General features: G+C 55.0%; 2 protein-coding genes across 7 annotated transcripts in view; one reads left to right on the forward strand and one right to left on the reverse strand.

Moving 5' to 3' along the window:
- Window positions 1–14,484, forward strand: VWA7 (von Willebrand factor A domain containing 7). Of its 2 annotated transcripts, none has more exons than XM_045572857.1 (16): window positions 1–310; window positions 456–737; window positions 1,061–1,157; window positions 1,689–1,799; window positions 2,169–2,364; window positions 2,436–2,605; window positions 3,406–3,518; window positions 3,681–3,797; window positions 4,203–4,382; window positions 4,719–4,848; window positions 4,935–5,087; window positions 5,184–5,276; window positions 5,488–5,786; window positions 5,858–5,997; window positions 6,144–6,318; window positions 14,355–14,484. In XM_045572857.1, exons 1-16 carry the CDS (start codon window positions 86–88, stop codon window positions 14,373–14,375), a joined length of 2,502 nt encoding a protein of 833 aa, XP_045428813.1. In that variant the 5' UTR covers window positions 1–85; the 3' UTR covers window positions 14,376–14,484. The 2 variants fall into 2 exon arrangements, with proteins under 2 accessions (XP_045428813.1, XP_036269861.1); XM_036413968.2 differs by lacking the exon at window positions 14,355–14,484 and adding an exon at window positions 6,410–6,720 and having other exon boundaries at window positions 9–310.
- MSH5 (mutS homolog 5) overlaps window positions 11,004–22,691 on the reverse strand; it is a 19,367-nt gene continuing 7,679 nt past the window's right edge. For 3 of the 5 annotated variants that reach the window (XM_045572858.1, XM_045572860.1, XM_045572861.1), the window contains 15 exons: window positions 21,396–21,534; window positions 21,213–21,275; window positions 15,229–15,357; window positions 14,895–14,967; window positions 14,647–14,756; window positions 14,371–14,451; window positions 14,061–14,148; window positions 13,652–13,841; window positions 13,418–13,544; window positions 12,922–13,071; window positions 12,305–12,382; window positions 12,012–12,155; window positions 11,661–11,798; window positions 11,435–11,508; window positions 11,004–11,235 (listed from right to left, as the gene is read on the reverse strand). In XM_045572858.1, coding sequence (XP_045428814.1) covers window positions 11,124–11,235; window positions 11,435–11,508; window positions 11,661–11,798; window positions 12,012–12,155; window positions 12,305–12,382; window positions 12,922–13,071; window positions 13,418–13,544; window positions 13,652–13,841; window positions 14,061–14,148; window positions 14,371–14,451; window positions 14,647–14,756; window positions 14,895–14,967; window positions 15,229–15,357; window positions 21,213–21,275; window positions 21,396–21,534 — 1,696 coding nt within the window. In that variant the 3' untranslated portion in view covers window positions 11,004–11,123. The remainder of the gene's footprint in view (window positions 11,236–11,434; window positions 11,509–11,660; window positions 11,799–12,011; window positions 12,156–12,304; window positions 12,383–12,921; window positions 13,072–13,417; window positions 13,545–13,651; window positions 13,842–14,060; window positions 14,149–14,370; window positions 14,452–14,646; window positions 14,757–14,894; window positions 14,968–15,228; window positions 15,358–21,212; window positions 21,276–21,395; window positions 21,535–22,691) is intronic. The other 2 variants (XM_036413944.2, XM_045572859.1) reach the window with 2 other exon arrangements.

Here is a 22,691-nt window from a genome sequence, read left to right on the forward strand (position 1 = left end):
GCCGGCAGGTGCCCAGGCCGCGGCCGCCTGCCCGGGGTTGCTTCTCTCTCCTCCAGGAGCAATCCGGCCCCAGGTCCGCGCCGCTATGCCCCCCGCCGGCGTGGCCCTGGCCCTGGGCCCCGTGCTGCTGCTGCTACCGCTGCTGCCGCCCACATCTGCCTTCTTCCCCAACATCTGGAGCCTCCTGGCCGCCCCCGGCTCGGTCACCCACCAGGACCTGACGGAGGCGGCGGCTCTCAATGCCACCCTGCAGCTCTTCCTGGAGCGGCCGCCCCCGGGCCGGGCCCCGCTGCGCCTCGAGGACTTCCTGGTGCGTGTGCCTGGGTCCTGCCACCTGCCCGCGGCCCCTGGCGCGTCCCCTCCCCTCCGCCCCGCAGCCCAACACCCTCCCGCCGCCCTCCGCCCGCAGCCCGGGAGCGGGCACCGGGTCCGAGGCCCTGCCCCTGCCTCTCCAGGGCCGCACGCTCCTCGCCGACGACCTCTTTGCCGCCTACTTCGGACCCGGGGCCCCTGCCCGGCGGTTCCGAGCAGCCTTAGGCGAGGTGTCTCGGGCCAACGCAGCCCAGGACTTCCTGCCACCTGCCCGGGGCGACCCCGACTGGCACTTCGATGCCGAGCGGCTGGGCCCGGGGCGCGCGCGCCTGGCGGGGGCGCTGCGGGAGGCGCTGGCGGCCGCCCAGGCCGGGGAGCAGGCGCTGGCCCGGCAGCGCCTGGGGGCGGCCCTCCACGCCCTGCAGGTGAGGAGGACCGGCGGGCGGCCCCTCACACCCGCTCCCCTCACCCCCCTCCCCTCCTCGCCCGCCCCGCTCCCCTCCCCGCCCCGCTCCCCTCACGCCCCGCTCCCCTCGCCCGCCCCGCTCCCCTCCCCGCCCCGCTCCCCTCACGCCCCGCTCCCCTCCCCGCCCCGCTCCCCTCCCCGCCCCGCTCCCCTCACGCCCCGCTCCCCTCGCCGGCGGCGCCTTGTCGGCCAGGCCTCTGGGGGCTCCTCCCCGGTCCCCACGTCCGCCCGGCGGTGAGGGGGCAGCGGAGACGGACAGCCGCCCCTCTCCCTCCGGAGCAGGACTTCTACAGTCACAGCAACTGGGTGGAGCTGGGGCAGCGGCGGCCACACCCGCACCTCCTCCGGCCGAGGCAGGAGCTGGGCGGCCTGGCGCGAGGTACGGCCACCCCCACCCGCCTCCGCCCCGCGCCCCCCAACCCCCCGGCTCCGCTCCGCGCCCCCCCAACCCCCCCGGCTCCGCCTCCGCCCCGCGCCCCCCGCCCCCGCCCCCCGCCCCCCGCCCCCCCGGCTCCGCCTCCGCCCCGCGCCCCCCGCCCCCCGCCCCCCGGCTCCGCCCCGCGCCCCCCCCCCCCCCCCGCGGGCTCAGCTCAACCAGGCCCGTCCGAGGCTTCCCGGGCCACCGGGAGGGACCGCCAGCTAGTCCCCTCCCCGGGAGGTCCCGGGATTTCTCTCGGCCCCTCAGCCTCCCAGCCGAGCGAGGACCGCAGCTGCCTCCGTGCCCAGTGCCCCACCCCCCGCCCCCAGGCACCGCAGACTGGCTCCCCGGCCGCCCGGCTCAGGGTCAGCTCGGGCCGGGGGCGGGGTGGCCCCTGAGGGCTGGCGCCCGGGCGCGGAGGAAGAGCTGCCGGCGGCCGGACAGGGTAGGGCCGGGCGGAAGGCGGGCTCCAGGCCGTGGCCTCCCTTGCAGAGGGAGACCCCACCTGCGCCGACTGCGCGGAGCTGAGCTGCCCCGGGAACCTGCTGGGCTCCGCCGGCCTCACCTCCGGCTACTTTGGAGCTTATCCTGCCAAGCCTCCAGGTACCAGGCAGAGAAGCCTCGGAAGTAGGGGAGGGTCATGTCCTCCCAGGCCCTGTCCCAGGGACCTCATGCTCTGGTCCTCGCCCCACTTCCTGTGAGGAGGAAAGCGGGCCGGCAGGATGGGTGGATGAAGGCCTGAGAGTGGCCAGGACTTGTAGGGGAGGGGCGGGAGCAGCTAACAGGCCTCCATTGCCAGAGGGACTGGAGGGCTGGGGACCCCGCAGGTGCGGTGCGATGTCCCCCCAGAATGCCATCACTTCCTGCCGGGCCTCCGCCGAGCAGTGAGCCACGGGCCAGCTCGAAGAGGGCCGGCTCCTGGGAGGCGGCAGGTGTTGTACTTCCACCCTCCAGACCCCTTCCCCCAACCAGGAAAGTGTAGCCACGGGGGCCGTTTTGACCAGAGCAGCGCCCAGCCCCCACGGGGAGGCATCAACAAGGACAGCACGGCCCCCAGCTTCTCCCCGCACCACGCGCTCCACCTCCAGGCTGCCCAGCTGGCCCTCCAGGCCTCCATCCAGGCCTTCGGGCTCCTGCGGAGCCGCCTGGGCGACTGGGGCTTCTCCAGGTGAGCGGCTGGAGGGGCTCCCTCGGCGCTCCGGCCGGGCCGAGTGCAGACCCCGCTGTGGCTCTCCCCAGGCTGCTGGCCATCACCCCTGCCTCCAGCCTGAGCTTTGTGCTGGACACCACGGGCAGCATGGGCGAGGAGCTCCACGCCGCCAAAAGCCAGGCTCGCCACATCGCGGAGCAGCGGCGGGGCGGCCCCGCGGAGCCCGCCCACTACGTCCTGGTGCCTTTCCACGACCCAGGTGCCGGCGCCGGGACAGCGGAGGGAAGGGAAGCGGCACCCTGAGCAGGCTTCCCGGGAACAATCGCCCTGCTTCCCTGCTCCCAAAGGCCCCAGCACCCACGCTCAGGCGGCAGCCTGCTTCCTTAGGCCCAGCCATTGTCAGGTCCCCTACTCCCACAGGCAGGGGGCGGGGCTGGCGGGCGCAGGCCTCTGCAGAGTATCTGAGACAGACAGTTACGTAGCATTGAACGGGCAGTCAGTCTGACCTGGGCCAGCCTCACTGTGCATCCTGAGGTTGGTCATATAACGTTGCCTCAGTTTCATCATCCATAAAATGGGTCCGCACTAGCTCCCCCCTGCCTGTCTCCCAGGGTTGAAATGATCATCAGCCTGTAGGATTGAGGTTTCCCTGGGCCGGGCCGTCTGAGTCTGCATGAATCTCGTAGCTGGCAGGTAGCGGTTCCTCACTTATCCGGTGAAGGCATGAGCAAGTGAATAATGAATGCAGCCACTTAAGTGTCAAAGGCACTCTTCCATGATCCACAAAAGCAGTTCCTTTAGTCTCCCAGTGCCCCCCTCCTCAGGTGAGTGCTGCTACTGCTCTGGCCCTGCTGGGAGGAAGCCGAGCCGGCCGTTTTCATCCGAACACACGTTTCCGAACAGGCCCCAGGCCCAGGGAGCGCCCCTTGCTAAGGAAACGAGGCGCACTTTCCCAGCAGAGGCCGAGCCTCGCAGTACGGGGCATGCAGTATTAAGGGCTGCCCGCCTAGGGGCGTGCGGAGGGGGCTCCTCACTCTTGCCACCGTTTTCTCCTCCCAGGGTTTGGCCCGGTCTTCAGCACCAGTGACCCTGACAGCTTCTGGCAGCTGCTCAGTGAGATCCAGGCCGTGGGAGGCGGAGACGAGCCTGAGATGAGCCTGTCAGCCCTGGAGGTCCGCCCTCCCCCTTCTCAGGCCCCACCACCAGGGGGCGTGAGAGCCTTCCTGGGACCCTGTCCCCATCCCTCCCTGTCTGGCCCCACTCCTTCACTCCAGCTCTCCCTTGCCCTGCCAGTCCCTGCCGTCGTCTTCACACCAGCATTTCCTCCCTGCCAGCTGGCCCTGCTGCACACCTCCCCCCTCTCAGACATCTTTGTCTTCACCGACGCCTCCCCCAAGGACGCCTTTCTCACCCACCGCGTGGAAGCCCTGGCTCAGGAGCGACGCTGCAGAGTGAGCATGGCCGGGGGCGACGCAGTGTTAGCTCCCAGGTCACAGGGGACCCAGGACCAGGCTCACAACAGGGCCACCCCCCCTGGTGGTCCACGCAGCGTGCATGGCGTGGGAGCCTGGACAATGAGCTTGGCATTTCCAGATCCCTTCGCAACTGAAGAGTGGGAGGAGGCCCTGCCCTCCCCGACGGACCTGGTATCTGAACCTGCCCCCAGCAACCCATCGCAACACCTGAGACCTCGCTGCCAACAACCCACTGTGTGGGCGGCACGGCAACGGTCACAGGAGAGGCAGCGGCGACCGGGGCGGGCGGTGCCCCTGGGAGACCTTCGCCAGCGGGAGCCAGGCGGGACGAGCACAGGCCCGCCCGCCGAGGTGCCGCCCTGAGTGCTGGCTCCTGCGCAGGTGACGTTCCTGGTGACTGCAGACCCATCGCAGGCCCGGCGCCGGCGCCAGGCCTTGTCCCCGCTGCGCTTTGAGCCTTACGAAGGGGTGGCCCTGGCCTCTGGCGGGGAGGTGATCTTCACCACAGATCAGCACATCCGGGACGTGGCAGCCGTGGTTGGGGACAGCGTGGCCGACCTGGTGAGTGCACGGACCGAGGGACAGGCTTTCAGCTCAGGCTGCACTTCCCTTGCATTGGGCCGTGTTGCCAGAGGCGTCGGGTGGGAAGGGCTGTTTGTCTTCCCGGAGAGCCAGGCCACCCACCTCCCACCGCCCCTCCCATGTCAGCCCTGCCCGCCCCCAATCTGGGCTCCAGTGTCCGTCCTGGGGACAAGTGAGGGACTCCTAGGCCCTCGCTCCAGCCTCACTGTGTGCCGGGCTCCCGCCCACTCTGGTCGCCGTCACTTAGCTTCTTTCTGTCTCTGTTCCGCCTCATTCCCACCTCATCTCTCCCCCCTGGGGCCTGCCATCCTTCAGGTGGTCCTGCCCCTGGGGCCCCCGGGGCCGGAGCCGGGGCCGCTGGTGTTCACTGTGGACGGGCTGCTCCGGGGCGTGACGGTCCGCATCCACGGGGCGGTCCGCAGCTTCCGCATCAGGAGCCCTGCAGGTGCGTCGGTGTGCCAGGCGGAGGGCGAACAGGAGACGGAGGCAGAGGGAGTGTTTCCTGTGACAGCCGGCCCTCCATCCCACCAGGGCTCTCCCAGGGCCAGGAGGAAGGCCAGGGGCCTCTAGGCCTCACGCGCCGCTTCGGGCAGTTCTGGGTGGTGAGCGTGAGTGACCCCCCCCAGACAGGGACCTGGGAGATCCAGGTGGCCGCGGAGGGCAGCCCCCGGGTGAGAGTGCAAGGTGAGGAGGAGGGCATTCGGGGAGGGAGGGGAGGGCAGCTGCAGAGCTCAGAGCTAGATCAGTCACTGCGGCCTCGGACTGCCTTCCCTCCCTCAGCTCGGACGGAGCTGGACTTCCTCTTCCACTTTGGGATCCCGCTGGAGGACGGCCCCCACCCTGGCCTCTACCCCTTGACCCAGCCGGTGGCAGGTGCATCTACCCCTCACCCCTACTTGTTTATTGACTTTACACTTACAAACTCTCCATGTGTTTAACTTTCCATTGGCTTACAACTTACACGTTTTACCTAAATGTGCACCGAACTCCCCCCTGGCCTCCCCAACACTCCCCAGGGGTTCCCTGTTCCGAAAGCCATTCACTCTCTTTTCTCCGGGTCCCCTGTTCTCCCGCCTCCGCCCAGGTCTGCGCACCCAGCTGCTGGTGGAGGTGACGGGGCTGCCCTCCAGCCGCCGGGCGGGGCCTCCGCCCCTCTTCTCCCACGTGGTGCTGCGAGGGGCTCCGGAGGGCGCCGAGCTGGGCCGCGTGCGCCTGGAGCCCAGGGGCGCCCCGGAGCGCGGCCTCCTGGTGGCCTCGCTCCCGCCCCCGCTGCTGTCCGCCGCGGGGCCCTTCTCGCTGGAGCTGCTGGGCCGGGACGGCGGCGGGCGGGAGCTGCACCGCGCGGCCGCCCAGCCCTGCCTGGTGGTCCCGGTGCTCCTGGAGGTGAGCCGCTGGGGAAGGAAGGCTCGCGGGGCTGGGAGGGCGGCCCCTGCCTGACCCGCCCTCCTCCGCAGCTCAGTGGCCCGGGGGGCTCCCTGGCCCCGGGCAGCAAGGCCCCGCTCATCCTTCGCATCGCCAGCTTCTCGGGGCCACGGGACCTCGACCTCAGGACGTGGGTCAACTCCAGCTTCACCCTCACCTCCAACCTCTCCAGGTGTGGCCCGCTGCTCCCCAGCCGCCCCTTCCCTAAGCCCCGCCCCGCCCCCGCCCCTGATTGGCCCTCAGTCCCACCGCCCTTCCGCCGGCGCCGGCCCCGCCCCTCGCTCCCGGCTCTAGGGCCCCGCTGTGTCCGCCCCGCAGGGTCCGCCTGGAGCACAACCAGTCCGCCTGGGGGCGCCTGTGGCTGGAGGTCCCGCAGTCCGCGGCCCCGCGCTCCGTGGTGGTGGTGACTGTGGCTGCGATGGGTCGAGAAGCCGGACCAGTGCCCCCGACCCATGCCTTCCTCCGGCTCCTGGTGCTGGCCCCGGACCCACAGGTGCCGCCCCCCACTCCATCGCTGGGTAGGCAGGGCAGGGCGGCTTAACTTGGGTGTAGACACCCAGACAGGCTTTCCCTCTCCTCCGCAGGACCAGCTCGCTGTCCCTGCCCACTCGTCCGGCCCCGTCCTCACCATGGCCAGCCCCACTCTTCCTCCCTCCCCTCTGGTGACTTGGGGCAGGGCTGGGGGAGGGCCGGCAGGCAACCCCTGGTGGGGCACAGTCGGAGCGGTGCTGCTCCTTCTAGGCCTGGCCTCCTGGTGACAGCAGCCCCAAAGGGTGGGCTCCAGCGCTATTTCCAATCCCTCCCGTTGGCGAGAAGATGGCATGGGCCTGGGCCTGGACCTGGGCCCTACCTCCCCCAGCGGGGCTGGAGGTTTTCCTTCTCATGCAAGATTGGGATAAAGGGTGATCGATTTACCCACAATGCATTTTCCCTAACCCTCGTGGGAAGCAAACCAAAGACTTGGGGTAGGAAGGTACTAGAAAGTGTTATTTATAGAATTGTTTTTATTAGAAATTCTGGAGAAGCTTCTATTTTATTTTTGTATTTAAATTTGAAGGACAGTTTCAATAAACATGTCTTTTCCCCAGAGAGGTTTCAAAGAAAGATCATTTGTGTACAGCATCCGGGAGAGTGAGGGCATCAAATGCCAAGAAGGTGAAATGGGAGTTTCAGGGGCAGAGAAGAACCTTTATACCCTCATGTTCGACTTCAGTGGGCCCACCACCCGGAGCCACTTAGCTGTGGAGTCAGGAGGCAGAATAGGGGGTTCTGATAGCCTCTTCCGTCCCAACTGAGGATTTAGAGGCAGAATAGGGGGTTCTGATAGCCTCTTCCGTCCCAACTGAGGGGAAGGAGGGAGCCTTAGACACTGCTAGGCCCTCCAGCGTGGGGAAGCCTGGCCGAGCCACCTCCCCTTGTGGCTGAATGGTTCCCTTTGCTGCGCTGACAATCCCAGAGAGAAGTTCGGGCACCTGTGCTCTGCCTCCCTCTCTGTGCCCCTGTTTACCTGTTGCTGCCACGAGCCCTGCTTCCTTGGCCTTCCCTTCTGCCCTGGGCGGCACAGGACGTGGGGAGAACCGGATATTTGGTGTTCTCTGTTAAACCGGTGTTGACCCCAAACCTCTACCCCAACCTCTCAAAAGTCTCAACTGAAAACAGTAAACACCTTCCCCTGAATCAGATTCTCAAACAGATGTTCACCTTTTGAATCTGGGCTAACTGCGGACTACCAGGCTCTGAGTGTGAATGTTGGAAAATTCTAGAAGAGGAGCTGGAGGCTGACAGTGTGAAAACGTGAGGCCCATCTGCCATTCTCCTGTCACCACAGGCCATCCTTTTCCATGTGAGTCCCTCATCCCCATACTCTTCCCTCCATCTCTTAAAGGCCAGGGCCTCCGTCCCCTCAAGTAGCACATTACCCTCTTTCCCTGTTCCTTTTTTATTTTTTATTTTAATATATTTTATTGATTTTTCACAGAGAGGAAGAGAGAGGGACAGAGAGCTAGAAACATCCACTGAGCCAAACCGGTTTCGGCTCCCTGTTCTTTTTTTTAAAGCTGTGATGTTGTTGTTAACCCTCAGCCGAGGACATTTTTCCCATTGCTTTTTCAGAAAAAAGGGAAAGAGACAGGAGAGAGAAATGTTGATGTGAGAGGCACATCGATTGGTTGCCTCCTGCACGTGCCCTGACCAGGGCTAGGGATCGAACCTGCAACCCAGGTATGTGCCCTTGACCAGGAATCGAACCTGTGGCCCTTCTGTGCATGGGTTGATATTCTAAATCCTGAACCATGCCGGCCAGGGCTCCTTTTTTTTTGACACAAAGTTTTCGTTAGTTATTCTTTGGGGGAAAGGGGTACCACCCTCCCACTCAATTAAGAGAAACACTTTTATCAGCACAGACGTCTGTTTTCCACTTACCATCCATGAACTCACCGGGAAAGGGTTCCAGCCGCTCAGGCCCGTTTCCATGGTCCTCACGGTGTGCTGCTCTGGGAGGGGCAGGCTGGCGTTTCAGCTGAGCCCAGGTACCTCTCTGGCTTCTCTTTCCGATGCCCCTGTTCTTCATGACGCCTCCTCGTCCATCCCTGGCCCATCACCTCAGTGGTGATCCAGTCGCATCCCACTGAACAGAAGGCAGACCGCCTCCTCCAACGCCAGCAGTGCTCGCCTAGCACTTGGTGGTGGCATCCTGGCCTTACAGTGCTGCTCCAATTCCTCATCTCTGGCCACTGTCTCCTTTCCAGGGCAGTGTCAGCTGTGTCCACATGTGGTCCCTGCCCCCTTCCCCGCATCTCACCCAAGGCCCCGCATGCACAGAGCTGCTGCTGCTGTGCCTCCCAGCGGGCCCTCACACCAGGCCTGGCCACGCTCCAGCAGCTCCAGCCCTGCAGTCCCGGCACAGGGCACCCTGTTCCCGCTCCAGGGCCTGCCTCCTCGCAGCTGGAAAATGCAAGAAGCAGAGGCTTACTCCACATTAGGGCTCCGGGCCACGGCCTTTCTAGAAAGCCCTGCTTGGGTTCTGTGGTCACTGAATGCCAGCCCAGACTGCCATGGAGGGTGAGGGAACGCAGGGGGGAAGACTTATGAGTTCTCAAAACTGAGTGGAAACGTAGAGGGCAGATCTAGGAAGAGGGGCTTCCGCTGGGTCCTCTCTGTGGACTAATACTCACCCAGGGAAGAAGCTTCAGGCCACTGGGGTTTTTGTTTGTTTGTTTTTAAATATATCTTTATTGATTTCAGAAAGGAAGGGAGAGGGAGAGATAAAAACATCGGTGATGAGAGAGAATCATTGATCAGCTGCCTCCAGCACGCCCCCTACTGGGGATCGAGCCCGAAACCCAGGCATGAGCCCTCGATCAGAATCGAACCTGGGACCCTTCAGTCTACAGACTGATGCTCTATCCACTGAGCCAAACGGGCTAGGGCAGGCTGCTGGGTCTTGGTGGCTTGTCCCAGCAGAACTGGAAGGGGCCTGCAGCAGGGTAGGACCCTGGCTCCCCGGGGCTCTGAGGTGGGAAGGGTGGAGCCACGCCATCTAGCGACCTGGGCTGGCCCCCTCTCTCCCTGCTCCTTGCAACCTCCTACCTAGTCTTTCAGCCTCAGAGCTCTTCCTGCTGCGTCTGAGGCCAGGAAAGACCCTCTCCCGTAGGCTCCTGTCTTCCCGCTCCCTGTTCTGTAGGGTCTGAAGTTGGTTCTCATCAAGTCCCCCTGGGTAGTTTTTGATTGAAGTCACTGTAGTTTTTGACTGAATTCATTGGGCTGACATTGGTTAATAAAATTACACAGGTCGCCGAAACCGGTTTGGCTCAGTGGATAGAGCGTCGGTCTGCGGACTGAAAGGTCCCGGGTTCGATTCCGGTCAAGGGCATGTACCTTGGTTGCTGGCACATCCCCAGTAGGGGGTGTGCAAGAGGCAGCTGATCAATGATTCTCTCTCATCAATGTTTCTAATTCTCTATCCCTCTCTCTTCCTCTCTATAAAAAAATCAATACGGGTCTGGTGCAGCCAGGCCTGGAGCAGCGGCTGCCAGGCTGGGAGCGGCCAGGCCCTGAGCAGCCGGGTCTGGTGCGGCCAGGACCGGAGCAGCAGCTGCCAGGCTGGGAGCGGCCAGGCCCTGAGCATCCAGGTCTGGTGTGGCCAGGCCCAGAGCAGCAGCTGCCAGGCTGGGAGCGGCCAGGCCCGGAGCAGCCGGGTCTGGTGCGGCCAGGCCTGGAGCAGCGGCTGCCACGCTGGGAGTGGCCAGGCCTGGAACAGCAACTGCCGGCCTGGAACAGCGACTGCCAGGCTGGGAGCGGCCAGGCCTGGAGCGGCTGGGCCCAGAGCAGCCAGGCCCAGAGCAGCCAGGTCGGGTGTGGCCAGGCCTGGAGCAGCAGCAGCCAAGTCCAGAGCAACTAGGTCGGGAGCGGCAGTGACCAGACCCGGAGCAGCTGGTTGTGGAACGAACCAGAGCAACAGAGGCCAGGCCCGGAGCAGCCAGGCCTGGAACAGCTCGCTCCTCACCTGCCCCTGCCCCACGGCTGCCTCTCAGACATGGCTGGAAACTTTTGTGGGAACTTGAGGGTCTGCTGAATGAAGTGATGAAGGCTTAGATCTGGATGTGTTGAGTTAGTATAGCGCTGGGGTGTTGATCTGTGAGTGCCTTGGGTGGGGCCTGGATGAGGCTGGTTGACCTATTGGGAAATGTCTTTTGTGTGAAGTGTATCATTGGGCATGTGGAGGTATTATTGATATAAGAAAATGCTAAGTAACTGATTTACTATCTGAAAAGGGATTTACTATCGGGGAAAGGGAGGGAGGAAGAGACTGAACATAAACTGTGCACCTATGGATGAGGACAGTGGGGGATGGGGAGGGGGCGGAGGGTGGGGTGGGAACCTGGTGGAGGGGGGAAGAAATGAGGAACCTTTGTAATAATATGAACAATAAAGATTGATTTAAAAAAAAAATAAAATATATATTTTTTTAAATTACACAGGTGTCAGTGTTCACGTCTATTATGCAACATCTGGGCATAGAATGTGGTCACACCCCAAGGCAAGTCTCCTTCCATCACCTTTATCCCCCACCACCCCTCCGAGTGAGGCAGGGCAGGTCCCTCTGTGGACTCCTACTTGGTGTCTCCTTGCTTTTCTAGTCTCTTGCTGTGTTTTGGCTGGTCTAAGGAAACAACTTTCTCCAAAATAAACTTTATTCCTAACGTGAAACACAATTTCTGGGGAAACCGAGAGCTCTGGGTCTGAAGAAACAAAGGGCGCGGCAGCCCCAGGGTTTGGGAAGTGGAGGCGGGCAGAGGACTAGAGGATGGTGGCGGCTGCAGGGAGCACTTCCTGGCTCATGAAAGTGTCCAGGTCCAGGTTGGGATCTTCCAAATCCAGCTTCAGAAACTTGTCTACTAATGCCTGGCAGCTGAGGGAGAGCACAGAGAGCTGTATGAGGGAGCGGGTAACACCCTGCGGGGGGAGGTGGTGCAGAGGAAGCCTGACCTGGGAAACTTAGGGATTTCAGAAAAAAACCGGGTCACTGAAAGGCAAAAAGACCTTCTGAGTCCCTGAAAGGGGAAACGAGCTGCAGTAGATGCTAGAACAGGACCCTGGGTCACACTCACTTTTCCATTTGCTTCTCCTTCAGCAGCTCCCTGAGAGGCTTGATGGGCTTACCACTGCGGATCCAGTCTGAGACCTGGGGACAGGAGGGGGGCGGGTGGGGAACTGGGTACGAAAGGAAGAGTTGCCAGGGGCCCAGGGGCCCAGGGGCCCGGCTCTGCGAGGAGCAGGAACGGTAGGAGGGAGCCCTGAGGGACGGACGGATGGGGTAGACGTGAATCACATCACCTCCTTGCCGCGGGCTATGAGTTTGTCCGGAAGCCTGGCTTGGGCAGCTGTGTGGGAGGCATGGCTGGCTTTGGCCACACCTTCGCAAACCCGATAAAAGAAGACAAGGTCATTCCCATCCTCACAGGTCTCCATGCTCTTAAAAAAGAACAAAAGGGGACAGTGTGTCATTGTCACTCAGCGTCTCTCCCCCGAGCCCCGCCCCCAAACCCATAGCCATCCCCCTGGGAGTGAGGAGAGGGAAGGGACATGGTCCCTGTGGTAGGGTGCCCGTCCTGATGAAGGAGCCAGTCTCCGGCTCTGGGGATGCTTGGCTTAGGGACCCCGAGGGGACTAGATTCGTTTCCTCACCAAATACTGTACAAGGGGCCCCTGTGGCAACAAGGGTAGCTGCACGAGGCTCAGAAAGTTGGTGGCCACAAAGATGTGGGGGCATGTGGGCCCCAGTGCCAGCCAGTGTCGGAGCACAGCAGCCAGCAGCGCGAGCCCATCCACCTGTGCGGAGGACAGGGTGAGGGTGCAGAACCACGGGGCCCCTGTCCCCCCTGCCCTGCCTTTTCATCCTGCACTTTTCGGCCCCCACACACCTTTTTCCTGAAGCCCGACCTCCCCCTCCTCCTTTGCCTGCCTCCATTTCCCCTCACCGTGTTGGTTCCCTTTCCAAATTCATCAATAAGGACCAGAGACCGCTCGGTGGCATTGTTCACTGCTTTAGCCACCTGCTGGGTACGAGGTGGACAAAGAGTTTCATTAGCATTCGAGGCCTGTAGCACTGACCGTCTGCCATGAATACCGCTGCTGTGTGCCCACGCCAGTGGCCTGGGAAGTCTTTAATGAGAGGTGCCTGCTTTGTTCACCCTTTCATTGCCGACATGCAAAGCAAGGATTCAAAAGAGATTCCCTAGCTCTGGCCAGTGGTGCTCAGCAGTTAAAGCACTGGCCCTCACATTGAAGGGTCACGGGTTCGATTCCTGGTCAAGGGCACGTACCCAGGTTGCAGGTTCGGTCCCTGGTCGGGGCACATGCAGAAGGCAGCCAGTTCATTTGTCATGTTTCTCTAATTCTCTCCCCCTCGCCCCCTCCCTTCCATTCTAAAAATCAATGGAAAATATATCCTTGGGGGAGGATTAGCCACCCCAAAAAGAGGTTCCCTAGTGTAGAGGGCAGGCAGCAGAGGGAATTTTTTCCTGATCATTTTCCAGAGGCAGAGTTCCTTCCCCATCCCCCCATCCCAATCCCACCCCTCTTTACTCCCTTAGACCTGGTTGAGGTCGATCATGAAAGTGGAGAGGCCAAGGGAGATGGATTCGCAGCTGTGAATGCGGGTGAAGATGGCATCTACCGCCCCGATTTCGGCCTCCTCTGCTGGCACAAAGCTGCCCACCAAGGCCATGAATGTGATCAAGCCTACCTACGCAGGGAAGGAGAGAGTCTGGGAGTGGTGGTGGGGCTGAGGCTAAACTAAGGGGTGAGGGAGAGATCAAGGAGACAGACAGTTCTTCCACTCCCTTTAGTCAGCAGAGAAGGACAAGGAGTGGGCAGAGGCACTGGGGAATGGCATGGACCTATTCAGGGGTGGGGGAGGGGATTGAGGCCATGGAAAGCTCTATTAGGGCATGGCTCTCCCTCAAGGGAAGGTGAGGAACAGGATGTGGTTATAGTGTCTGCCTGACAGGCAGGGTCAGAGCATAGCAGAAGAGCTGAGCGACCTGGGTAGGCTAGCAGGTGGGGGAGGAGATGATGTAGGGTTCTCCTACCTGTTTGAGGTATATGCTCTTCCCTGAGGAGTTGGGTCCAGTGATGACTTTGACCCTCCCTTTGTCCCCACCACACTCTGCGGAGTTGGGCACAAAGGTTCGGGCACAGAGTTCCATCAGAGGATGTCTGCGGTGGGTGGAGAGGCATTTCACACATCGCCCAGATGGGTGAAGCCCCCAGAATATGGGGTTTTCAGGCCCTGTGTCTATGCCTCCACCCCCTTCTGTTCTCACCTGCCATTCTGGATTCGTACCCCAAGGAGTCGGGGAGAGTAACGGGGCCTTGAGTAGCCATAGTCCCGGGCAGCACTGGAGAGAGCCAGCAGGACGTCCAGGCGGGAAGCAAGGTCCAACACCCGGGTCAAGACAGCCGCCCGAGCCAGCACCTGACACTGCAGCTGGTGCATCAGCAGCGTCTCCTGGTCTGATGGTAGGTGAGGGAGGAGCTGGGGTCAGCCCCAGGGGATCGTGAAGGAGAGAGAGAAGCCAGCAGAGGGACTGGAAACAGGCTGGCAGCTACCGTGTGAGACACCCAGAGACATTCAGAAGATTGGGAGTCCAAGTGCAGAGCGAGAGCAGGAAGAACAGGAGCCTGCTGGGATCACCCGAAGCTGCCCACGCCCGGCCTCTCGCTGCTCCTCACCACGGATGTCGCAGTGCAGGTCCCCCAGCAATGCGTCCAGCTCCTTGGTTCGAGCACTGCGATAGTGCAGCTTCTCCTCTGAGAGGAACTGGGTAAGGGGCTCAAGCTGTGGGCTTTGCATCTCCCACATTTATAACCCCGTCTGCAGGCCCCCACCCGACTTCTTTCTCCTGCATCTCGGAGCTAATAAAGATGAAAGTAAAAGGACAGAAGAGAGATCCCATATTGGGCAGTGCCGATAGGGCTAGGCCTCCTGGCAGCTGCTGATTCATTTTCCTTATCACCTCCCTACAGAGGTCAAGGGTCTTACCATGAAGTCCAGTCCCTCGATCTCAAAGTCACTGGCCTCCACCATGGAAGGCAGGCGGGGAATAGAAAGAAGGAAGCCGATCTGGAGAGCATAAAAGATAAAGCAGAGCGTGATGTACTGGGCACTTGCTCCCCCAGACCTCCAGGGCTCCCCTCAGGGGCTAGAGCCACCACACGGTGTTCATGTTCTTCAAACTTCTCCAGAAGTTTCCTTATCTATTAATGTGTCCTTCATAAGCTCCCATCTCCCCCAAAGCCCCCAGAGGCACACCCTCACCAGAGGGATGTAGATGACGCTGCAGGAAGGAATGCGGCAGTCCAGATTCTCCAGCTCCTTCCGAGCGACCTCAGTGAGGAAACCGGGAAGTCCCACCAGCCTTCGTTTCTCTGGGGGGGAGACACTTGGATATCGACAGGAAGGTTCCTGCCTGGCCGCCACGATTATGCTGCTGTAGTGGCAGCGTCTCATCATGGTGCAGGCTTGTGTTCAGGGCTCACAGGCCCATCCCCACACACAATACTCACTCTCATCGATTTCAGGATCTATGTTGGGGAGGACTGTGAAGCGATTTGCAGCGAGACTGCCCTCAAAGTCTACCTGTGGAGGCAAGAAGTCCAGCTGCTTATCAGCCAGCACCATCTCTGTCCTGTTGCTCTTCCCCAGCGGGGCTCCAATTCTCCCTGCAGCCCCTGATTTAACCCTCCCCTTCCAAGCACATGCCTGATGTTCTGCCACCTTCTCTCACCACTCCAACTATTGGTCATCAGCTGACCTCAGTGCCTCCCAGGCTTCCCCATCTTCCAAGCATATCTCTTGCCCCTAGTTCCCCAGGGGCTTGGCCTTTTTCCTTCTACTCACCACTTTGCCGATGAGGCTGGCGATGTGGTGCAAGTCATCAGAGAACTCTTGGGCAATGTCCCGAAAGAGCTGGATGGCCTGGGGCAGCGAGCGACAAGCATCCCGCAGGCCCAGGGCACTGTACACAGTCTGTAGGAGAAATGGACAGAGGATGGTGGCCCCACCAGCCCTGGCTGAGGAGAGAGGACAAGGATGAACTGAGAACAAAGATCAACGAGGAAAAACACAATAACAAAGACAGAGAGAAAATGTGCCAGGCAAGGCACTGAACACTGAAGTAAAAAGACAACCACAATGTGGTCCCTGTCCACATGAGCTTACAGTCTCGGGGAGAAGATACATTTTTTAAAATTTTTATTGATTTACTTTTAAATTTATTTGTTTAGTTAATTTTCACCAAGGATATTTTTTCCATTTTTTTTTTAGAGAGAGTGGATGTGAGGAGGGAGAGACAAACATTGCTGTGAGATAGACTATTGATTGGTTGTCTCCTGCATCCCAACCTGTTACGAGATGGAATCTGCAATCCAGGTACATGCCCTTAACAGGGAGTCAAACCTGCAACCCTTTGGTTTGCAGGCCAACGCTCTAATCACTGAGTACACTGGCCCAGGCTATGTCTTTAATGTGGAAAGTATTACAAATGTCCCATTGGCCACCTCCACTCCACTGCTGCCCCTTTCCAGGCCTTCACTGCACTATTGCCTGTGTCCATGGAATATTTATTTATTTTTGAGAGAGAGAAGGCAAAAAGGAGAGAGAGAGGAAGAAAGGGAGAGAAACAACAATGATTTCTTGTCCCACTTATGCATTCATTGGTTGATCTGGTATGTGCCCTGACCAGGGATCAAAGTCGCAACCGAAGTGAATCAGGACGATGCTCTAACCAACTGAGCTACCCGGCCAGGGCAAGACATATTTTTAAAAAGAAAAGATCATTACCTGGCTGGTGTGGCTCGGTGGAGTCCCCTGGCTGAGCATCCACCTATGAACCAGGAGGTCACGGTATGATTCCTGGTTGGACATTTCCCCCGGTTGGTCTCAAACCCCAGTGTGAGGCATGCAGGAAGGCAGCCGATCAATGATTCTCTCATAATTGATGTTTCTATCTCTCTCTTCTTCTTCCTCTATGAAATCAATAAAAAATGCCGAAACTGGTTTGGCTCAGTGGTAGAGCGTTGGTCTGCGGACGGAAAGGTCCCAGGTTTGATTCCGGTCAGGGGCATGTACATTGGTTGTGGGCACATCCCCAGTGTGGGGTGTGCAAGAGGCAGCTGGTCGATGTTTCTCTCTCATCGACGTTTCTAGCTCTCTGTCCCTCTCCCTTACTCTCGGTGGAAAATCAATAAAATATGTTTTAAATAAATAAATAAATAAATAAAAAATAAAAAATATTTTTAAAAATCTTTAAAAAAGAAAAAGAAAAGATGATCTGAAGGTGGCAAGAGGGGTCGGGATAGAAGCTAGAATTAGTTGATTATATCTTTGGGAGATTTGACTTTGGAATTATGTAAATATTTTACATAATTCTATAATTAAATTAAAAATTTAAAAGAAATTCCTAATAATAATAATAATAATAATAAAGTCAAAACTGGTGTGGCTCAGTGAATACAGCGTCGGTCTGTGGACTGAAGGGTCCCAGGTTTGATTCCGATCAAGGGCATGTACTTTGGTTGTGGGCACATCCCCAGTGGGGGGTGTGCAGGAGGCAGCTAATCGATGTTTCTCTCTCATTAATGTTTCTAACTTTCTATCCCTCTCCCTTCATCTCTGTAAAAAGTCAATAAAATATATATTTTTTTAAAAACAGAATGAGCCAAAACCGGTTTGGCTCAGTGGTAGAGCGTCGGTCTGCAGACTGAAAGGTCCCGGGTTCGATTCCGGTCAAGGGCATGTATATTGGTTGCGGGCACATCCCCAGTAGGGGGTGTGCAAGAGGCAGCTGGTCGATGTTTCTCTCTCATCAACGTTTCTAGCTCTCTATCCCTCTCTCCTCCTCTCTGTAAAAAATCAATAAAATATATTTTTAAAAAAACAAAACAGAATGAAACAAAGGAACATAAATATGTATGTCCATATAGTGGCATAACCACACAGACTGGAACTTTTCCAAGTGTGTAAAATACAGTGATTTGTATATCCCTAGTGGGGACAAAAAGGACTTCCCTCTCTCCCCTCAAAAACATCTTAACAGCCCTGGCCATTTTGGCTCAGTGGATAGAGCGTTGACCTGGGGACAGAAGGGTCCCGAGTTCAATTCCAGCAGAGGGCATATGCCCAGGTTTCTGGCTCAATCCTCAGTAGGGGGCGTGAAGGAGGCAGCCAATCAATGATCCTCTCTCATCACTGATATTTCTCTCTCTTTCCCTCTCTGAAATAATTATTATATATATTAATATATATACAATATATTCTCATCATTGATGTTTCTATATCTCCCTCTCTGAAATAATATATATCTATATCTGAAGTTTTCAATAATAATAACTTGGTAGTAGTACTGATATTTCCATAAGATTGTTATGGATATAATGTAGGAAAAAGCAAATGATATTGTAATTTTATAATTCCTAGTGTTACTCAGAACCAGAATTTCCAATATGGAAGAAGAAAATATTGAAAAGATAAGTACAGTAAAGGAATATACAAGTTAAGAATACTGTGGTTCCAGGTTTAAAATGGTGGTATTAGTGCTAATTTATCATGCATTTTATTGTTTTTAAAGTTCTGTTCGTAGAAAAGATCTAGAAGCAATAACAAAACACGATGAGCACCCTCTAGTCTGCAGACTGTGGTACAGAAATAACACTCTCACTAAAAAGAACCAGGGCTCCTTGGAGAAATGTCTGGTTCCAGGTCAGATCAGGAGATGTAAATTATGAACCTTGTCAAACCAGAGAGCAGGGAAACTATCAAAATCTACCAGAGTTGCCCTAGCCGGTTTGGCTCAGTGGATAGAGCGTCAGCCTACAGACAGGAGTCCCAGGTTCTATTCTGATCAAGGGCACATGCCTGTGTTGTGGGCTCAACCCCCAGTAGGGGTGTGCAAGAGGCAACTGATCAATAATTCTCTCTCATCATTGATGTTTCTCTCTCTCTCTCTCTCTCTCCCTTTCTGTCTGAAATCAATACAAACATATATATTTTTAAAAAATCTACCAGAACTGCTGAAACCAATTTGGCTCAATGGATAGAACGTCGGCTTGGGGACTGAAGGGACCCGGGTTCGATTCCAGTCAAGGGCATGTACCTTGGTTGCGGGCATATCCCCAGTGCGGGGTGTGCAAAAGGCAGCTGATCGATGACTCTCTCTCATCGATGTTTCTAGCTCTCTATCTCTCTCCCTTCCTCTCTGTACAAAAACAATAAAATATATTTTAAAAAATAAAAATAAAAAAAAAATAAAAATCTACCAGAACTGTTTAAAGGACTCAGAAGCCAACTTCAAGAAGCTCCCATCAGCAAAAGACAGAATAATGTGAACACGTATAAGATTAAAAATGCAGATCCCAGCTGAGGAGGAAGAGCCGCAGGTGGCTGCAGATCTCACAGCCGCTCGGGAACCCTGTAGGTGATCTGAGGATTGTTATTCCAGGTCTCCTTGACGGACGGAAAACCTGAAGTAACCTCAGGCTAACCTTGGTGTTTTCAGAAAATTAGACTTGCTGGTGAAGTAACAGGGTGACAGAATATTGAATGACTATTTTTGCACAGCCACATACAAAGTGTTAGCTGCTTTCCAACACAGACGAATCAAAATGCAAAAAAAAAAAAGATTAAAAATGCAGTGGACTGAAGCATGTGTAAATCTATGAGTTCATAATGATACTAAAACAACAACAACAACAACAAACTCATTGGCTACCGGGGCTGATTTAGGGACAAGTTTACTAAGATGACAGCTGGCAAATAAAGGCAGAGAAAAAAGTCAGGCAACTTTCTGTGATATGAACTGTATCATGGGTAACCAAAGAGCAGACAAGAGGAAGGTTTCTTTTCTTTTCTTTCTTTTATATATATATATATATATATATATATATATATTTTTATATATATATATATATATATATATATTATTAATTTCTTCAGAGAGAAAGGGAGAGGGATAGAGAGTTAGAAACATCAATGAGAGAGAATCATCGTTCAGCTGCCTCCTGCACCCTCCCCACTGGGGATGTGCCCACATGCCCTTGACCGGAATCGAACCCAGGCAGGACCCTCCAGTGGCAGGCCGACGCTCTATCCACCGAGCCAAACCGGTTTCGGCGAGAGGAAGGATTTCTTTAAGGAAACATTCTGGCTCATAAATAAAGAATGAGAGAATTAAAATAACCACTTTGCATCTGGATGGTGTGGTTCAGTGGTTAAGCATTGACCCATGTACCAAAAGGTCGCTGATTCCTGATTTCATTCCTGGTCTGGGCACATGCCCGGGTTGTGGGCTCAATCCCCAGTGGGGACAGTGCAGAAGGCAGTGGATCGATGTTTCTATCTATCTCTACTCCTCCCTTCCACTCTCTAAAAATTAATGGGGGAGAAATATCCTTTGAGGATTAACCAAACAATAAAAAAAAAATACATATATATATATATATATATATATATATATATATATATTTAAAAAAAAAGATATTCTAGGAGAGACAGAAACATGTCAAAATCACCTATGGATTATAATCAGCAAAACCCAGGCTAAGGGAAGCTCTATAGGACAAATGACTCAGCTTCTTCAACAAATAACTTGTAAAAATGAAAATGAGAGAAAGAGAGAGAGAGAGAGAGAACGAACAGAGAGAAGAGACAGATACACAAAGACACAGAGAAAGACAGAGAGAAAGAGAAGAAAAAACCCATATAAGAGACTTAAAGGGGACATCACCCCATTGCCATATGTTGAACATATTTGGTTCTAGAAGTCCAATGCGCTATCCATTGCGCTACAGAGCCTACATATTTGGTTCTAATTAAACAAACTAATTTTTAAAATGATGACATTTAAGAAATAATTAGATATTTAGACATTAGATAGTTGGTGATATTAAATAATTGTTAATTTTAGGTAAGATAATGGTAGTTATTCTTTAAAAAAAATTTTGTTAATCCTCCCTCAAGGTATTTTTTCCACTGATTTTTTAAAAGGAAAATCCTTTTTAAATTTTATTTTTAAAATGTTTTTATTTATTTTAGAGAGAGAGGAAAGAAGAGAGGGGAAAGGAAAGAGAAAGAGAGAAACATTGATGTGAGAGACACATCAATAGGTTGCTTCCAACATGCACCCCAATTGGGGCCTTGAATCGAATCTGCAACCCAGGATGTGCCCTTCACCAGGAATTGGACTTGCAACCCTTCTGTGTGCTGGCCAACAATCCAACCACTAAGTCATACCAGCCAGGGCAGTAGTTATTTTTTCTCAAAAATTATTTTCTTTTAGAAATCATATTTAAACATTTATGGGTAAAATGATATGATAGCTGGAAATTGCTTCAAAATAAATAATCCAGGAAGTGGAAAGTGGGAGAAAATATACATGAACTAAGTGCTGAAGCTGCAAGGTGGATACATGAGGGTTCATTTTATTATTCTCTCTAAATTTTTTGAACAGTCCTGGCCGATGTGGCTCAGTTGGTTGGAGTGTCATCTCATGTACTGAAAGGTTGCTGGTTTGATTCTGAGTCAGGACACATACCTAGGTTGTGGGTTGGATCCCCGTGGGGGTGTGTACGGGAGACAACCAATTCATGTTTCTCTCATACATCAATGTTTCTTTCTCCCTTTCCCTTTCTCTAAAATCAGTAAAAAAAAAAAAAAAAAAAAATTATATATATAGTCTGGTGAAGATTAAAAACAAATATTTTGGACAATATCTACAATACAAGCTTAAAAATAGTGTTGGGATAAAGTTGGACAAGATAACCATAGTACAGAGAGTCTAAAACACAGCTGAGGGAATTAACCTGAACTTCTAGGATTCAAGGTCCTACCTTGTACAGAACCTGCCAGTCGCTGACCTTGGTGTGGGACAACTTCATGCGTTTCAGAATCAGCTACAGTCAGATAAGGACAGTCAGACAGGGGACAACAACTGTTTTCCCTATCCCACTCTAATGCCCCTCAGGAAGCCTCAACTTCCTTCCCCACCTCCTTGCCCCCAACCCTGGGCTCACAGGCACGTTCTTGATGTGACCCAGCAACCGATGTAGCATCTGAGCCATGTCCAGGTTCTGGGGTAGCAGGAAAAACTGAATGACGTCCAGACGAGAATTTAGTTCCCCCAGGTCATGAGTGGGACGTGTGAACCACAGCCTGGAAGCAAGGTTGGGGTGAGAAAACCTGAAATTACATCTGTTCTCAGCATTGTCATGATCTCAATTTGTGAAAAAGTGTGTTTGCAGGTCCCTGACAATTGTGGCAATACAGTATTGTATCTATGCAGGGGTGCTTACATGCACCTACTGAATCTCTCTGGATATGAGCACAACTGTGTATCAGTTTTGATGGATATAATCATGTGTGTCATCCCATGTGGGTATGTGATAGAGCTTGTCAATATTTTAGAGGGAGGGTGGTGTCTTGAAGCATCTGTATGACAGCAATCCATTTTTCTTGGTGGCTGAGTAGGAGAGGGTAAATATGAATGAGTTTGTATAGCTGTGAAAGTGTCTCTGGTGTAATAGTACAAGCATGCGTCTTTTCCTGTTTAAGTATATAATTGTCCCATGTGTAATGATTTAAGTCCTCAATTCATGATAATAGTCTTCTCTACAGAGAATAGAGGGTTGGGGAGGGACATCTAAGGGGCTTCAATAACACTAATTTTTAGATTGACTGGTAGAAACACAGTTTATAATATTAATATTTATACATTTTATGTATCTGAGGTACTTACTACTAATTAAGTTAGTGTACAGAAATAAATGTCTCATCTAGTTTATCCAGTTCTGAGTGTCCCTATCTCCCTACAGCTATGAAAAGTGTGAGATTCTAAAAGGACTGTGAGCCCACAGATTCTTTTCTACATTAGAGCAAGCCATTATCCTATATAATAAAAGGCTAATATGCAAATTGTCCCTACGGGTGGGAGTTCAACCAATTGGGAGTCAGATGTGCACTGACCAACAGGGGGCAGCACAGAACATGGCAGGAGTCTGCAATGTGACGCTGGCAGCAGATGGCAGTGGAGGTGCTGCCAGCCTGATGGGTTTTGATGGCAGCAGGACCACGGCAGAATGGTGGGGCAGGTGAGCGGACAGCACCAGGCCAAAGTGGGTGCAAGGAGAGGTCCTTGCTGGCAGCTGCTAGGGACTCTACCCATGCACAAATTCCATGTACTGGGTCTCTAGTCTATAATAATAAAAGTGTAATATGCTAATTAGTCCAGACGACTTTCTGAAGAAAATCAGGGCTGTGAGGGAAGCCAGTGCCGACAGCAGGGAGGAAGGCCTACTTTTGCAAAAATTTCG

The sequence above is a fragment of the Pipistrellus kuhlii genome, unplaced genomic scaffold (genome assembly GCF_014108245.1).
Source record: "Pipistrellus kuhlii isolate mPipKuh1 unplaced genomic scaffold, mPipKuh1.p scaffold_m20_p_5, whole genome shotgun sequence".
NCBI classification, from domain to species: Eukaryota; Metazoa; Chordata; class Mammalia; order Chiroptera; family Vespertilionidae; genus Pipistrellus; species Pipistrellus kuhlii.